This window comes from Typopeltis vanoorti, chromosome 23 (genome assembly GCF_054136105.1).
Source record: "Typopeltis vanoorti isolate ZY-2024b chromosome 23, IOZ_Tvanoo_1.0, whole genome shotgun sequence".
Lineage (NCBI taxonomy): Eukaryota > Metazoa > Arthropoda > Arachnida > Uropygi > Thelyphonidae > Typopeltis > Typopeltis vanoorti.
The window spans coordinates 58,186,730-58,206,148 of record NC_143571.1 but is presented as its reverse complement, the minus strand read 5'-3'; the positions used below and the strand labels follow the sequence as shown (position 1 = coordinate 58,206,148).

The window sequence follows — 19,419 nt, the reverse complement described above, 5'->3', positions numbered from 1 at the left end:
CCCTATTTATGACAACATAAATGGTGCAGTTGATAACCAATTGAAAATATTGTACTTAGTCAATATTTTCAATTGGTCAATAAGCGGAAAATTTAAGTTGAGAATCGAGTTAAGTGTCACGACTGCAATAGTTACACTTTCAGATATATTTGAGTTCTTTCTCCTTGTTTATGTGTGAAATATCCTAAACTAAATATCCCAAAAGGCGCAGTATAAATACAAATATTAGGGGTACTACGGGGAGCAATAACTTAGATATTGGTATAAGTTTTGGTAAAATCTCGGGCATAGAAGTTAGAAGAATATAGATAAAAGGAATTTGTAAGACTAGAGTAGAAATCGTAAATTGGGACACAACATTATAGCCTTCTAACCGACCCGAATCACTAACAAAATTAAAACGAATTTTAATTAAAGTTAAATTTATTTGAACTAAAGTTTAAAAAATTTTTGCATTTTACAAGTTACTAAATTCTTAGTAACTTATAAAAATTATTAAAAAATTTTTACAAGTGGAACTATCTTTTAGAAAAATAAAAGAAACTCAAAATAGATGAGAAAATGAGAAAAGAATTCAGAAATAATTAGAACATTTAATATAAGTATTCAAAAAATGACATCTTTACAGAATAACAGAAAATAAATTAAATTACATAAATATACTTGAAATTTTTTTTATTAAAATTTCAAGGTTTTTGATTTCATATCCACAAAATTAGAAATAATGGTCTTAACGTTTAATTCCGCACATATATCATTTTCAATAGCTATTACCACCAAACTAAAAGCCTTTTTTGTGACATACTTGTTCTTAAGTAGGTTTTAATCAATTTCAACTTGGAAAAGGAACATTCACTGCTCGCTACACTAACAGGTAAGGTTAATAGTATTCTTAAAGCGATTGAAAAGTTAGGGAAAGATAAATTATTGGACACAATAAAATTAAGAATATCGAAAGAGCTTTTGAATATTTAAATTATCCTTCTGAAAAATATCCCGGAAAACACATAACTCGACATATGGTTCTATTGCATTTACGTCTTTATTGTCGCAGTCCTTCAAGAGAATCTCTAAATCGTCACAATTTTTTCGTAGATCTTCGTTATTAACTTGTAGTAATCTATACAAGAAATTGAAATTATCATAATATGTTTTTAGTTGTTCAAAACGTTCTATTAACAAACACATTGCAACGTCGTTTATAAGTGTATAAAACACATTCATTCTAAATTTATCTTCTGGCAATTGTGGCGTTTCGTCATGATGCTCATAGTCAAATTGTCATCGAACTTCCATACCAGTTTTAAATTCTTGTTCTCCATCCACCTCTTCACTCAGTTCTTTTGCTGTTTTTAGAACTTCTTTAAAATTTGTATCTGATTGATACTCTTGTAAGAATATTTTTAAGTTTTCGATAGATTCTAAAGCAAGTGTAATGTTCATATTTTTGTCTTGAAGCATTTTACTCACAGGGTTTATTCTGTTAAGTAAATCATGCCAAGTTATAAGAGAGCAAATAAATTTGTGGTCCTTCATTTTAGCACATAATGTTTGTGCTTCATGCTGAGTTTTTTTATTAAAATTTTCATTATTTAAAATTTCAAAAAGCGCATCATAAATTTCTCCTAACTGATATCGTAGAGGGCGGATTACGTTAATTTTACTTTCCCATCGTGTTTCTGATGGTTGTTTCAATGTTGGTTTTTTTACGAACTTTAAAAGGATTGCCCAATGTTTGTAAGAGAATGAAAAGAAATTTGATATTTCTTGAATAATTGCAAAGAAACTAATTGTATCTGCATTCACTTTGGCTGCATCATTAATGATTAAATTTAGAGTATGAGCAGCACATGGCAAGTAAAACGCTCGAGGATTTTTGTTCAAAAGCAAATTTTGGAGCCCATATTTTTTCCCTTTCATATTTGCCCCATTTTCATACCCTTGACCTCGCATGTCTTCAATGGGAATGTTCCATTTTTCCAGTTGTTCCATTATTGTTGCACATAAACCACATCCGTTCGAATCTGATATATCTGCAAAACCTAAAATGTTTTCCCTGATCTTGACAATTCCATTGTCACTGGAAACAAAGCGAATAATAATGGTCATTTGTTCCGTTTTACTTGCATCAGGTGTGCAGTCTAAAATTATGGAATAATATTTAGATTTTCGAATTTATAATAAAATTGTATCCCTGATTGCGTTACTTGAAGTTTCCAATATTTCATTTTGACTGTCTTTACTCAAATAGTGTACCCTATTGTATTCATTTCCCGTTATGGAAACTCATGTTGAAAGGGATCAAACATAGCAAACAGTTCGACTAATTTTAAAAAATTGCCCTTGCTCCTTTCATATAATTTATCAGATGATCTGCAAAAAACTAAATTTCGACTACCAAGGAATTTTATAATTTCAATCAAGTGTTCTAAAACACTCGTCCAATGTTTCTTTTCCATTTCATACATGCTTTGAGTCTGAAATCAATAGTAGTTTAGTTTTTTTAAATTTTTATCAAGTTCCTTACATTTAAAGAAATTTTTCATATGAGTTAAACTAGTCTCATGTCTATGTAAAGTTGTACTTACATTTCTCCAATCGTTATAACCTTCTACAAGACTCAGTAGGTGATTCAGTTGATTTAGTAGGTGCAACAAGTTTGCACCAAAAGCAAAAAACAGAATTTAAAGTTTCGGAATAAATGAGCCATGTTCTTAACACGAGCTCCCATTTTCCATTTTTCTATTATAATACGTGTCGCCAAATTTACGACCATATGTATCTCTGGGATATATTATATTTTTCTTTTGAACAGGTCCCATTTCAATTAAAACAGCTCGTAATTTTTCATCAATATTTCCCCATTCACCTGGATCTTCTAAATTTACAGAGACTAGCAATGTGTTAGTTTCGTGGTCAACTACAACTAAATCTTGTTGTAGTTGACTAAATCCTAACTATTTTTCACTTAAATCATGTTCAATTATCTTGTTCAATAGTTGCAATAGTACTTTCATGCAAACTGGATGATGTGCATGGTTCTTCAACTCTGATTTCTGATGTATCGAGTTGGTTACAATCTGCATCAGAATATTTTAATATTTTAACAAATTTATTAAGAGCCCCAGTTTGTTTCTTAATATCTGCTTCTTTCGCAGCATGACGCTTATGATTTTGTGCACCGAATAACTTTTTTTTAAATTTTTGATTCCATTTCTATTTTATACCCACAAGAAATTATTACACAACACGACACAGAGACGAAATAATAGTCGGCACTGCGCTACTGTCAGTAGCCTACTGAGATGTGTACTATATGACTGGTTAACTAGCAACAAATGTTTAGTACGAAAATTTGTTTCTGCGCATAAAAACCGTTCATCGTTTCACTTTAGCTAGATTGCAGTAGACACAACATTCTGCAGGCAAGCATTTAGCCTGCTCTAGCTGCAAATTGTAAACAGCCGGCTGATCAAAGAGGCGGCAATATAAATTTTTTTAAAATTTTTATTCGGTGTATCCGGCCTTATTTATTTTAATATTGATCATTCTAAGAATTTTTTGTTTTTATGATAAAAATTTTGTTTCTTAAAAATTAACTTATGAACCGCTCCCTGGCGGCGGCGCTCCCATCATAGTGGTGCCCGCATGCCCGCTTACGCTGGCCCTGACTGTCAGATCTAACATTTCTGTCTCCTAAAGCAGTTTCAAACTGTATCAATCCACCTAGATACTGTCTTCTTCTAGGTGTTTTTCTTGCCACCATAGCATCAAATACCTGTGTTGCTAAGCTCTCCAGTCCCATTCTATTCAAGTTACCATACCATCTGAGATTAGCTTTACAAGTTGTTCATAGCGAGAGTTGACTGTATTGTTTTTTTTTTAAATATTTCTTGCTTTATTAATTTACTTTAATTATTTGCTAACATTATTTCACATTTGAAAGCATTACATTTTTTGTTAATATAATATTTTGTTACTTTGAATGACTTGAAAACAAAACATTATGAACTCTGTTGAACAAATTCTTGACAATACCTATTTTTTGGAATTTATGATTTGGCAGAATCATCTTATATCGGCTGGTCTTGGTGCACATGATATGCATCTACTAGAAAATATTTTGTTACAGAGAGAAAAGATTGTCTCTATTCATCCCCTCACTCCTCCCAGAAGATTATTTAGATTATGCTGAAGTCATCAGATTAATGTATTATAACTGGCTGGTCATGGTTTTTTATATGAACAAGAGAAACTCCAGTTGCGAGGAGCAAAAATTTAGCTATTCTACCTAATATTAACTCAGGCTTTCCTGAAAAAAAAAAGCACAGAAACAATTCCTGTCACAAGTAGGATGTCAGTAAGAAGAATTTTGTTTCATCTTCAGGAATGAAAATGAAAGCACTAGCTTCTTTCAAATGCATCTTGCAGAAATTGAACTCATTTCAGAATATGTGGAAATGCGTTTGAAAGTTGTATGTGGGCATGGAGTCTACTATCTTCACCACTCGAAGGACTCAGAGGCATTACTAATACTGCAATATCTTCGAATTATTTCATATACTTTTCTGTCACTAGCAAAATCAATAATGCACACTAAGTTGAAATTATAACAATAGTAGCTTCAATTCAAGGAGAGTCAATATCATACTGAAAAAAGGATTTCTTCCAATTTTCTAGTTAAGCTGGCTTGGTTGGCTGAGTGGTTAATATTACTCTCCAACCAACAGACTGTGGGTTCAAATCCCCTGGTGTGCATGGATGTTTGTGAATGTTAGGTTGTTGTAGATGGATTTCAATATTTAGTGTCTGCCCTACTTTAAAAGGTTCTATATTTGGTCTCTAAACCAGGATTCATGGATTATGTATAAAAAAAATTAATTTTAAAAAAATGCAAAAAAATTTAATGAAAAAAACAATTCAGAAGATTTAGACATAGCACTAATGTGCTATAGGTTTTCAACCTATCATGGATGGGAGTCATTAAAATAACAAAAAAGGAGGATGCATATATATAACTAAAAAGGTATTTTCCCACTCACATGTGTTGTTAAAACTTACTGCAGGAGGAATATTTGTTCTCTGTGGAGGAGGTGTTCTAGGTGCATATGGTGGTGGAGGGGGCCGCTGAAGATTGTTCTCATAAGGATTTCCTGGAAAAGCCATTCTGTTCTAATCTAATAAATAATTATAAACTTCATTAAGTGATATAGTTTTCAGTTAAACAACTATAAATCAATATTATACAAATTAAAAGTTAAGTTCCAAAATAAAATATATAATTTATGCATTTAAATGAAATTACTTCATATAGAATGTTTTTTATTTCAATATTATTATTATTATTATTACGGGCAACTCCAGGGAGTCATTAGACTCATCGAGGGAGGCCCCAAATCATGTTCATCACAACTATTCGACATTCATACATTATCTATCATACCTCGCCTTAAACTCATTCACTGTCACAGCATCCACCACAGACTCTGGGAGCGCATTCCACTCATCATTCACCACTCTAAAAGTAAAGAACACAGCTCTAACACCTTTACTAACCACACTTTTGCCCAGTTTCCATGGATGTCCCCTAGTCCTCCCACAACCAGCCCTGTTCTCAAAAATATCTTCTGAATTAATTTTATAGAAACCCTTCAGTAATTTGAATGTCTCAATCATATCTCCCCTCCTCCACCTATCAACCAATTTTTGCAACCCACAAATCCTCAACCTGTTCTCATAAGGTTCATTTCACAGACCTGCTATCATCTTGGTCACTCGACTCTGGATCTTCTCCACCTCCTCCCCATCAAGAAGAAACCTAGGTGATCAAATCTGGGCACAGTAGTCAAGATGGGGTCTTATCAAGGCTCGATACAGCGGAACAATAACCTGCTTGTCTCTGCTTGTCAACGTATTCTTCAGCAACCAAGTGATTTGATGAGCTGATTTGGCCACTTTTGCAATGTGTCCCCTAAACTTCAACTCCTTATCCGCTAACACTCCTAAATCTCGTGCCTCATCAATTTCCTGGAGTACAGTTCCACCAATGTAGTAAACTGCTGCTAATCTTTTCACCCCAAAATGTAAAACCTTACATTTTGCCACATTAAATTGACATCCATTCTCCTTAGCCCAGACCTCCAATCTATCCAAATCGTCTTGCAAAATTTTGACGTCATCTGCATTCACTATTGCCCTACCCTACTTTGCATCATCCGCAAACAAATGAGCTGTTCCTCTCAGATCCTTTCCTATATCATTAATGAACAAATTAAACAGCAGTGGTCCAAGAACAGATCCTTCTGGTATACCACTACTCCCATCCATGACAGGCCGTGTTGTGGACTCTACTCTTGAATAAACCACTCTCTGATATCTCTCCATCAACCACCCTCCTATCCATCTCACCAACCCTATATCCATCCCCATATGCTGCAATTTACTGATTAGAATTCCATGTGGTATCCTGTCAAAGGCCTTAGCAAGGTCCAGTAGAATCACTGTAAACCATTACCCTTATCCAGTTCAGCCGTCACTGTGTTATAATACGCGAGCAAGTTACTGAGGCATGACCTACCCTTCACAAAACCATGCTGTCCCCGATACAGTATCCCATTTTCTTCTATCCAATCTTGTATTTTCCTCTTGATTATTTTCTCCAAGACCTTGATAATGATTCCTGTTATGCTGATTGGCCAGTAATTTTCAACAGCAGCCTTGGAACCACCTTTATGCAGCGGAACTATTTTCCCCTCTTTCCACCCCCCTTGGGACTGACCCAGACCCGAGGCTCAAATTAAACAAAATGGTCAAGGGCACTGACAATTCTTTAGCCGCTTCACATATGACACGAGCTGGTATACCATCCAATCCTACAGATGTATTGACATTGAGGTTCTGTAATAGATTAGTTACCTCTACTTCATTCATCACAATTCCAGTATAAGCTGTTGGTTCTTCCATTCCAGCAAAGTCACCACCTGGATGATATACTTTTGCAAAGTGCTTGCTCAGTAATTCCACTATATCGATTGATTCGGTTACCTCCCTACCCTCAGCATTTTTTAAGATCATTCTACCATGAACATTTTCCCTTTTACTTGCAACATATTGAAAAAACTGTTTGGGATTCTCTTTAGCCTGCATGGCCAATTTTCTTTCGTAATCCGCTTTTGCTTTTCTTACCACCCTTGTTACCATCCTGGCCTGAGCTTTATACTGTTCTGCGCCTGCTGGTCACCTTTCTCCTTAAATTCCCTCCACAACTGTTTCTTTTTTTGCAGCTCAAGCTTAATAGTGTTATTCATCCATTTAACCCCTACTTGATTTTTATTCGGACTCTTGGTATACAGTCAACCATTGCCTCCTGCAAACACTTCTTAACCACCTCCCATGCACTATCAACATCCAGCCCTTGCAGTTTTACATGCCATGGCACTGAGCCAAGCACACACCTAAGCTTGTCATACTTACCAGCCCAGTAATTCCACATGTACCCTGTCTTAATTGTAAATTCGACTCCTTTAGCCACCTCCCAAGTCATTACCTTATGGTCACTCTCACCAATTGGTGGCAACATGGTCATATTCGTTACAGCCACATTCTCAGTTGCAATTACTAGGTCAAGCACTCTCTGCCCCCTGGTATTTTCCAATACTTGCTGCCGCAGATAGTTGTCCCTTAATAACCACATAAAATCCAATTCCTTCCTCCCATGTGCCCTCTCCTCTTTCCAGCCAATGTTACCATAATTGAAATCACCCATAATAATTACCCTCTTTTCACTCATTTCTTCTATTTGCCTATGCATACTATCCCCACCATCTATTCCATCACCTGGTCTATGGTCTATAGCAGCACCCGATTGTATATTTTGTTCTGCTAGATTCTATCTCACACCAAACAGCCTCAAATGTGCTCTTTTCTCTATCCTGCAGTTCAACTTCTATACTCCTTGGCTGCAACTCATCAGCTATCATCAATAACATCCACCTTTTTATTCACCCTGTCACTCCTGAACACACTATACCCGTCGCATTCAATCCCACTAGCTTTATCATCTTCTGTCAGCCATGTTTCACTAATACCAACAACCTGTGGCTTGGAAGTGCCAACCAAGGCCAAAAACTCTTCCTTCTTGTTCCTAATACTCCTGGCATTAGTGTACATGAATTGCAGAAACCCATTTGTCCCATCCCTACTTTAATACTTTATACTAACTATCCCATTCTGATTTGTTGTCCTTCGTACTCGCTCGGGCATAATATACTCATTCATACACTCAACTGCCTCCCTAAAATCTGCATATCTACTCCCTTCCCCTCTTAATAAATCTAGTTTCCCTGAGTCTGTACATCCACTTCCACATCATTCATCAACACTTTTTCAAGCCTCCTTACACCAACTCCATTCAAATGTAACCCATCCATCTTATGTAAGTCCTTTCGCCCATCGAACTCATTCCACACCACTCTCCATGCATAACGTCATTGGCAATTATGGCCCTCCTAAACACTTAACTGTCATACCGCAGTAAAATGCTCACCATCCTAACTATCTCACTCTTCTCTTTTGCTACCTCAAGTAATTCCCTCACATCCTCTATCATTTCCATTTTGTCCTCTTTCAAATCATTAGTTCCTGCCACGATTACCATCTCTTTCACCCTCTGTTTCTGCACTCGAATAGATTCGCTGACATCCTTTATGTTTGCACCCAGCTGGTACGACTTCGTCAAACTCTCAACTATCACACCTCTTAATAGCGAATCCCCATACAGCACTCTTTCCTTCATTTTATTGACGTTTACAAAATTCTCTTATTTGTCATCACAGACTTTCGCGGGTTATTATTCAGTACGTTCAGCACACATTTTTCCATACGCTCCAGTTGCCTTTTTGCTCTGTGTATTGCTCCATTCAAACGCGCAATTTCACTACTCGCATTTATCACACCATTTTCATTATCAATCAAATCATCCATTCGTTCTGTATTTCTACCTTCATTTACACTTTCAACGATGCTCTCACACCTATCTGGCACTACCACGCAATTCTCTATCACACCACCATTTTCTACATTATGACTATCGTTAACGATATCACTCTCGCCACCTGAAACACGCTTGAGATCCTCATTCTCCTTACACTTTCTGCACATATTAACTCCACTATCACCCTCTAACCAAACTCCCACTGCTCCTCGCAAAGCATACATCTCACAGACAGCACGTTGCATAAATTCGTTTACATCAAAACTCTTAAACAAACATGGCGACCTGGCCACCATTTTTTTTCTTTATCGGTGCCATATGTACGCTATCTTAACTTAAAAATAATAATTAAAATAACAGAAAACACACAAAAATTGCACAGACACACCAAAAAACAAAAAGCAAACAATACTACTTAATATTCTAGTAAAATTGCCAATGTTAACACAAAATACTACTAATCTTTTCAGGAGCTCTTGACAAGCCGACGATCTAATCAGTGCGACACCAAACAAATATCCTGAACTAGCACACTTTTTCCATTCAATAAGCAGATAATACACATGCTTAAAGTTCACCAGTACTCTGTAATGATTGCTTATATTATGGCAGCAGTTATAAAAAGACAAGGATTACAGAAGAAGAAATTATGACAGACTATTATGATGTGAAGAACTAGGATGACAAAAAGTTCGCCAATGTTTGGAAATTAGGGAACATTTGAAATATGCAATATACATCAGAATAATTGCTAAAATCTAGGAAGATAAAATCAAAGTGGATAACAGGGACATATATTCAGGGTGTTCTAGGTGTGCAGTGCACACTCACGAAATAGCAATATCACCAATATTATATTTTTGCATTTATTCCTGTTAAAGACTCCTCTAATTGTTTCCTGGCTTCACGTGTTTCTTAAAATTAAATACAATATACTAATACTTCATGAAAAGGACATTTTCTGATGCATAAACATTGCATCACATTCAAGTTAATAGCCCAGGTGTGTAGTCCCAAATACAGACACCTTTGGGCCCTTTGAACAGATGGCATAGCGGGTCAAACTGTTAGCGTTCCAGTGGTTTTGAACCACCCAGAAGGCAAGACAGGGTGTGTGTGCTGAGATATTAGCATAGAAAAATCAATGGCTGTGATTGGTTATTGTGTCAACCAATCCAATTGAATGTTGCCATTTGTCATGAGTCGCTGTTTTTTGTTTTCTGAGTTTCATCTGTTTAGCGTGATTGAAATGTGAACTGATGTGTTTAGGACACCTATGTAGACAAGTTTTTAATATATAATTTTCTATAAATAATTAATAACTTTTTTTGCCCATAGTGACAATGGGAAACAGTGTGGATGATCTACTGAATGTCTCGTTTTCTGCCAGCTTTTGCAGATTGTATGATTGTATTAGAGGGAGGTTAGCCTTGTTCTCTCCTCCTCCAAATTTATTATTATACTGAGTAATTCAAATATACAAACCAAATGTAGCATTCACCTTCATTATTGTTTTATAATACATCTTGAAACAAATACACTGTCCCCCACTCTATGCAGATTTGGCTACAATTAATTGCACTGGACCAATTAAGATGAGCACTGATGCACTATGCACTCTTAAAACTTTAATACATCAATAAAAATGCAATCATATCATCAAATTGATATGAATTTTGTAGCACAGGTTGCATAAACCACACGACAGCACACCCAACTGAAATGGGCACATGATGCCATTAGTGGATATATAATGAAATTAAACAAGAAATGAAGAAAGATATGAAGGAGATATAAGATATACTTGCTTCATATACTAAAATTGGAACGATACAGAGAAGATTAGCATAGCCCCTGCGCAAGGATGACATGCAAAATCGTGAAGCGTTCCACATTTTTTGCCAGCCTGGTTGGCCGAGTGGTTAGCATATCTGCTCTCCAGCCAAAAGGCTGTGGGTTCAAATCCCGCCTTGGGCATGGATGTTTGTGATTGTCTGTGGAAATACTAGTGGTGGTCAGCAGTAGATGGCGTTGGTGTAGTGGTCAGTTGGAGGATTGAGTGGTGGAGACAGAGCTGTAGAGCAGGTATCCTCCCTCGATGAGTCTTTGGACTCCCTGGAGGTGTCAGATAATAATAATAATAAGAAGAAGAAAAGCACCAAATGAGAGCATGCTGAGTATTATTATTACTACTGCTCAGGCATCTCCATGGAGCCTAAGATTCATCACAAGAGACTCACTCAATCTAATCATTATTCAAATAAACAATATCTATCACACTTCTCCTTGAACTTATTCACTGGTCAAGCACTCACAACCCATTTCACCCATTCACCACCTTGCAAGAAAAAATTCCAGCACTAACATCCTTGCTAACCACACTCATACAATTTTCAGGATTGACCATTTGTTCTCTCCTATAAAACCCTTTTAATAACTTATTATGCTCCTATCTAGCTAAACACCAACCACAAACATCAATTTCATCTCGGAAACTATAATACCAGAAACTCTTAGCATCAGCTGCAACAATTTCACCATGCAGGAGCTCACAACAGCCCTCAACAACAAAAAGCAGGAAAATCACCAGGAATAGATGGTATCACAATTGAGGCTTTAAAGCACTGCTCTACAGACATCAAAGAACAACTCCTACATATATATAACTTAGACTTTCCTCTGGGAAAGTCCCTGAACAGTGGAAAGTCTAATAATCCCAATTCCAAAAAAGGGTAACCTGAACATCCCTGAAAACTCAATAGAATCCCTGAAAATCAACAACAGAATGATAAAATAGAATTGAACCACATATAACTCCATTACTTCATACAAATCAGGCTGGATTCCTCAAAAAACATCATTACTTTAGAACACATTCAATGTATCAGAAGACTAATAGAGGATTCAAAGGACAAGAACTTACCACTGCTTTTGAACTTTATAGACTTTACTAAGATTGATCCAGAAGATATTTTTGAAAATATGACTGGTGGTGGGAGGACTAGGGGCCATGCATGGAAGCTGGGCAAGAGCATGGTTGACAAGGGTGTTAGAGCTAGGTTTTTTACTTGGAGAGTGGTGAATGAGTGGAATAAGCTTCCAGAGTCTGTTGTGGGTGCTACGACCATGAACGAGCTCAAGGCAAGGTATGATAGATACTGTGTCAATGTCGAATAGTTGTTCTTGACATGATGTTAGGGCCTCCCTCGATGAGTCTGTCGACTCCTTGGAGTTGCCCGGAACAATAATAATAATAATAAAAACTATAGCGGAATCATACTCTTATCTACTCCATTAAAAATCAACAATAGAATGATAAAATAGAATTGAACCACATATAACTCCATTACTTCATACAAATCAGGCTGGATTCCTCAAAAAACATCATTACTTTAGAACACATTCAATGTATCAGAAGACTAATAGAGGATTCAAAAGGACAAGAACTTACCACTGCTTTTGAACTTTATAGACTTTACTAAAGCATTTGATTCCGTTGATAGGGAATGACTTTGGGAAACACTCAAACTTTATGGCATTCCACCTAAAATTATCAGAACAATCAAGGTACCCTACCAAGGTTATCAAGCTACAGTATTAGTTAGAGACAAAACAGTTTTCCTATCACCACAGGAGTCCTACAGGGAGATACTCTGGCCCCATATCTATTCATCATAGTAATTGACTATATTTTTAAATTGATCAAAGTTAAATCTGTAATCCTAATCAAAGACCCATATACACAGATGCACCCTGCAGACCTGAGCTTTGCAGATGATATAGCCCTCACTGATGCCCAAAACTACTTCAACAGCCTTAGAACTGCAGAAATATTTGGACTAAAAATAAACTCTCAAAAAACAGATCTTAAAAAATCAGGTAGATGGGCACATCTATATAAATCAAAATAATTATCTTAATGAAGTAAAGGACTTCGTATACCTAGGATCACACATTTTAGACTCCTTAACAGACATTAACACGAGAAAACAAAAAGTACTCCAGTTCCACAGAAGTCTTAAAAAAGTATGGACGTTGAACCTTATCTCAAAGGAGATGAAGATTCGTCTTTATAAGTGCACCAGCCAATCTATCTTTCTATACGGCTCCCAGACCTGGAACATCTCAACAAAAGCAGCAACCAATATTATAAACAGCTTTGGAACTACTTGTTTAAGAAATATCCTGGACTACTCCTGGCAAGGCCATGTTCCCAATTCTACTATATTAGAGAAAACCCAGCAAGATTCTCTAGTCAGCACTGTTCAAAGAAACTAAATAAAATGGCTTAGCCACCAACTCAGACACCTAACCTGTGCACTCTTTGATGCTCTGGTCCTTTACGCCCCTGCAGATGAGAAAAGAAAAAGAGGCAGATCCCAAACTCAATATTGGAAATACATCGACAACATTCTCCCTGCTTCCCCCAATTCTCCACACTAGAGATTGGTCAATTAGCATATGACAGAGAAGCCCGACTTTCCTTCACATCATAAGAATCTCCAAGTCTTATCTCAGTGTACACAGACTCGTTTCTTTTGATTTGTCAACTGGTTTTCGAAGTCAACAGACCTTCAATCTATTCTCCTAGGGTAGATCTATTTTAAGATCTAAGATTGTGGCAGATCTATTCCACAGATCTGCACAATCTTAGTCATCTCACCTCTGGAATCTTTCCACCGCTTCTTCACCCCATGGAATCCAGACAATCAGATCTAAACACAATAGTCCAGATCTAGCCTTATAAAGGAAAATAATAACCTCCTTATTCCTGCTAGTTGGAGAGTTCTTCAACAATGACATAATCTGACAGGCTGTTTTGGTACCCCCCCCTTTGCAACATGCCCTCTAAACTTCAGTTACCTGTCCACTATCATCCTACAATCCCTCATCAATATAGCATACAGCTTGTGATTTCTTCATTCCGAAGTGCATAACATTACACTTGGCTGCATTAAACTAGCAGCCATTTAACCTTGCCCATACTGTCACAGTCTATTCAAGTCATCCTGCAGGATCTCTATATCATCTTTATTGACTATTGTTCTTCTTAGCTTTGCTTTAACAGCAAAAACCTGAATATTTCCCCTTAAATCTTTCAAGGGTCAAGTACCTGACCCTGTGTTTGTGGTGGACAAGTCACCTGCCTTCTCCCAAACTCAACTACAGTTTGCAGACAAAATATCTGTCCATCAGCCACTTTTTTTTTATCCAAACTGCCAGCTTCATATCCATTCCCATTTGCTCCAATTTATGCAACAGAGTCCCATGTGGAAGCCTGTCATATGCCTTTGCAAAGTCAAGCAGTAAAACCAAGTAGCCAATTACTTTATCCAACTCAACTGTCATTTTATAAAAATTAACCTTTAAGGCAAAAACTACCCTTCACAAAACCATATTCCTGTCTGCTAAGTCCTGAATTCTGTCTTTTACCAACTTCTCCAACTTCAACACCTAAACCACTACTCCTGAGATACTGATTGACCTATAATTTGCTACTTCTGTGAACATCCCTTATGCAGTGGAACACTTTGTCTTCTTTCCCTTTCTTGACACCTTCCCAGGCTTAAATGGTTTGGTCAGAGGTGGTGCCCATGCCCTTGCATATTCATATAATACAAGCTGTTAGGCATCTAATCCTTGGCCATGTTCACATTAAGGTTCTGTAACTACCTCTAATTTATCAACTTCTATTCTCTTGTCAGTCAATGTCACATAAGGCACTGCAACATCTGGATGGTACACCGTTGCAAAACAATCACGCAGTAACTCAACTATTTTACTTGCTTCTGTTACATCAGCATCTCTTAAATTCATCCTTCCTTTTACTTTCCACATGGCAGAACTGTGGGATTTCTTTTTGTCTCATTAGCTATCTTCCTCTCACAATTAGTTTTGGCCTTCCTTACCAATGGCACACCTAGAGGGGGTGCCAAGGCACCCCCCAAAGAAAAGGAAAAAACACTAGAAAATTTTCCAAATATCTTTTTCTAATTAAAATTCTTTTTTTTTTATTTATGTTGTGTCGTGTCTTCATTTCTATACTACTTATGAATTAGCGATCACTGCAGATGCTCAGTCATAGGTCGTATGCAATGCGCAGTGTGTATTCGCAAATCGTCTACTCAACTCAGCCCCTCCCAAAGGTTAAATCCTGAGCGCTCAGTCCCCTCTAAGATTAAATCCTGAGTTTGCCACTGTTCCTTACCATAAAGATTACCCTACCTTTTCTAGCCTCTGCTGCTCATGGGCTTGCTGATCACCTTGTTATTTATATTCCCTCTACAACTTTTTCTGCAACTCTTACTTAATAATGATATTCATCCAACTCCAACCTCATTTCTCTTCCTGACTCTGGATATACAGTCTGATACTGCTTTCATACCCATTTGACCATTTCCCATGCACTGCTAACATCTTCCCCATCCAAATTCTTGCCATTACACTGCTCAAAAGTAACATCTCAGTTTGTCATAATTACAAATATACCGCCCCCCCCTTCTTAACAGAAAATTCTACACTCTGACAATCTCTCAGGTCAAAACCACATTGTTTTTTATGTTGCTCCCACTCATGAAAGGTTATCTGCAAACCTATAGTACATTTTATACCATGGGTGGGCTTAGGATTATTTTTTCTCTATTTTATCAATTATATATATATTTTTTGTATTTTTTTACACATTCCAGAAAAATGGAACTTTTTCAAGCCACTTCAGGCGACTAATCTCTACTGAGAAATGCCCATGGCAGGATTTGAACCCATAGCTTTTTGGCTGGAGAATGGATAAGCTAACCACTCAGCCAACCAGGCCAGCAATGGTATATTATTGAGGGAAAATGTCCAAGTCTATGAATTTGACAATGGAGAGCATGACTGATATTGGTGCAGCAGTTGTGATGGATAGCTTGACAGTATGGATGAATGTCAAGTGAGAGCAAGATACTTGAAAAGAGAAATACAGTTTCTGACGAAGACGGTGAAAGACTGATTTGAAGAGGGTGAATGAAGAGATTGGGAGACATGAGACATGATTGGCTGATGTAAAGGAAAACAAAATGGAAAACGAGAACAAACTAAGAGAATGAAAGTATCCATCATGGGAAGTCTCGTTTTTCTATCTTTTTTGAAAACCTCACTACACACCCTCTCTTTGTTCAAATCAATTAAAGTTTTCTTCACAGTCTCTGCATATGAATAATCAGCAACATTTATGGCACTTAGGAACAACTTGATCACGAGATCCAATGGTGCTGAGTTTGACTAATCTCTACTGAGAATTAACAATTCAAAACAGCTCTCAAACCAGTGAAATCATAATCAAAATCATTAATAAAAAAAGTGTGTGTGTGTGTGTATAAATCATTATTATTTTTATTATATTTATTATTATATAAAGTTTTATTTTATATATATATACACACACACATACAGGGTGTTCGGGATAAATTTGACATATTTATAATTAATTATATTTTTCCGTAAGTTACATGTATTAACACACACTTCTCTTCATTTAAAAGGTTGGACCCTTCTTCATTCATATACAAGATGTCAGAAAGGATGGATAGCTGGAACCCACCTGAATCATGGAAGAGAATAACTTGTATCATGATGATTCGTGCCAGCCATCAAAATAAGGATATTTCGACTGCTGCCCAATGCTCCCTGAATACAGTAAAAACAATCAGGCATGAACTAGAGACTTGCAATGGTGACTACGAGGATGTAGCAAGAAGAAAGATCCCTAGCAGACGATCTGATTGCGTTCGTACAGCAGAATTCCTCGCAAATCTGCAGGAACAGGTGTTGAAGAACCCTGGCATTGGAATTCGGGCTTTGTCACGTGAAATGAATGTTGCAGCCTCTACTATGAAGCTTGCACTCAATGAAGACCTCCGCTACTACTCATACAAGCGCCGCAAAGGTCAGCTGCTTACAGAAAAGGCCCGTGAAAAACGTTTGATAAACGCGAAGAAACTTCTAAGCAGAGTGAAACATCCTGCGGAACCACAAACAATCTGGTTCTTTTCCGATGAGAAAAACTTTTGCCAGGATCAAAAACACAACACGCAGAATAACAGATGGCTTGCATACAGTACAAAGGACATTCCTCGTGTAATGCAGACTAAATTTCCCCAAACTGTGATGGTTTTCGGATGTGTATCCTCTGAAGGCAATGTGATGCCTCCGCATTTTTTCCAAGAGGGCCTCAGGTTGACTTCAGATGGCTACGTGGAGTTGCTAAACACTGTAGTCAAGCCCTGGATAACAAGGGTAGCCAATGGTAGGCCGTATGTATGGCAGCAGGATTCGGCCCCTTGCCACACCTCTGGGAAAAGTCAAAAATGGTTGTCTGAAAATTTCTACGACTTCACCAGTCCAAATGTTTGGCCTCCAAACCCCCCAGACCTTAACCCCATGGATTATTTTGTATGGGGCGCAGTTGAAAAAGACACCAATCGCACTTCCAGTAATACAAAAGCCCAGTTAATGGATAAAATTAAAACAGTTTTTGCGGCCCTTCCCAGGGAGACTGTAGCATCAGCTTGTTCGAGGTTCCGAAGCAGGATTGAAGCTGTGATCGATGCTAATGGTGGTTATTTTGAGTATATCTTGTTGATAGTATTGTAATTAACTCTGCCTGTAATGTTTTTTGTCAATTCATTAAATTTAATAGATACAAAGAAGATTTTCTTTTTCCTTACGAAACTGTCAAATTTATCCCGAACACCCTGTATATATTCAGACTCCGGGATAAATTTTAAGTAGCGCAATGCAATATCAAGGTAAGAGGAAAATTGTATTTCCATAAGTTCTTATATATAAAATCAAACTAATATATTATTTTAAATTATTTATTATATTTATTATAATTATATAGATATTACTGACGTGTACCATATAATAACAAACAGCTGATTCAGGATATGCCGCTGCTTGGGCACATATTAAAATTTTCATTTCTAAATGAATGTGGTACATCTCGTCAAGAACGAAACAAATATCGCCTAATACGAGGTATACAGATACAAAAACTACATGCCTAGAAAAATATCAAACAGAAATCTTTCATACGAGAAAATAGCACACTAACCTTGCTTTGCGTGTAAATGAGTGTTAGAATCACAAAAGAAGGCAAGTCATAACATATACACAATATACGAATTCGTTCTCCTTGAAACAAATTAACAGAATATCTAACCAACAAATCTTAAGGAAACATTCGGATTGCTAAACTGGTATGGTCAATGAGGTAACCACTATGACGCAATCACTTCCCATTACGGAAAACAGACAGTGGCCAACTCACCGTTACTACACCTTCAAATCACAACCAACCATAAACAAGTATGCAGTAAACAAACGTTATCTGTATAATTAATAGTTAAATATATATGACTTATTTAGAATCTTTTCAATGTGGCTAAAAGAAAAAAAATGATATTGCGAACTTATTCTCTCATCATAAACTGTGACAATTTTATAATTATCTAACTTTAGTGAAAATAGTTCATCTGCATTGCTTCAACATAGGCGTTAGCTGATTTTTTTTTTAAATTTTTTTATATGACGACACATAACTGAAGATTTTTATAAGATATTTGCAATTAAGACTGAGTTAACCAGACTCAAGAATATAGTTTTCACCCAGATATGGGCAGAAATATCTCATGAAGCGATGTGTGTGTGTGTATGGATTTTATTTAGTGCCTCCGTAGCGTAATTGGAAGAACGACGGTACATTGCGCCCTTCGACTGGAATAGGCCTAAGTTCGATTCTTGTAATTAGGGGAGGAATCTTTAGCTGGACGATTTTCAATCGAAGGTGAGTTAGCCGATCTCATACGGAAGTAGCAGGGTTTTTTCCTCCCGGAAACTCGGGTTTTTCACCCCGCATACAGACAAATCGGTCCTTCAGAACACACACAATTTACAGACAAAATACTAGTTGTAGTGGAGGTAGGCGGTAGATGGCGTTGATGGAGATGATTCGTAGTAGAGGTTAGGTGTAGAAACAGTTGTAGATGTCCTCCCGCGATGAGTCTTCGGACTTCTTGCAGGTATCAGGAATAATAATAATAATAATTTATTTGGTTCGTTTAACATCAAAGAAAACTGCAACAGAGCTATTGCTGTTAATTAACAAGTTTTGTTAAGAAAATTAACAGTAACGGAGAGGTAGAGGGGTTTATTGCCCCAGAGACTGGGATTTTTCATTCAACACATAGGTATAGTGGCCAGAAGAAGAAGACACACACGCAATTTACACACAAAATGATTATTGATGATGGACGGTAGATGTCGTTGTGTGGAGATAATGGTAGCCGTGCTATGTGTAGTTGGCATATTAAATAGAGGTGACAGTGAGTTGCAGGACCGCTCCAACCCGAGGGTGCAAGGGGTGCACCGCACTCGGGCTGCAA

The 19,419-nt window shown here is 37.0% G+C and overlaps 1 protein-coding gene and 1 non-coding gene across 2 annotated transcripts in view; one reads left to right on the top strand and one right to left on the bottom strand.

The window, feature by feature from the left end:
- The window catches only part of LOC150093882 (uncharacterized), a 127,474-nt gene extending 109,259 nt beyond the window's left edge, over positions 1-18,215 (bottom strand). Inside the window, exons 1-2 of the mRNA XM_090413126.1 lie at positions 18,090-18,215; positions 5,062-5,177 (exon numbers count right to left, since the gene is read on the bottom strand). Of these exons, the coding sequence (XP_090269252.1) occupies positions 5,062-5,166 (105 nt within the window). The 5' untranslated portion in view covers positions 5,167-5,177; positions 18,090-18,215. The remainder of the gene's footprint in view (positions 1-5,061; positions 5,178-18,089) is intronic.
- On the top strand, positions 10,787-10,891 carry LOC150093883 (U6 spliceosomal RNA). Its single transcript, XR_016550367.1, has one exon. It is a non-coding gene; the product is annotated as a U6 spliceosomal RNA (small nuclear RNA).
- Positions 18,216-19,419: the final 1,204 nt, after the last annotated feature.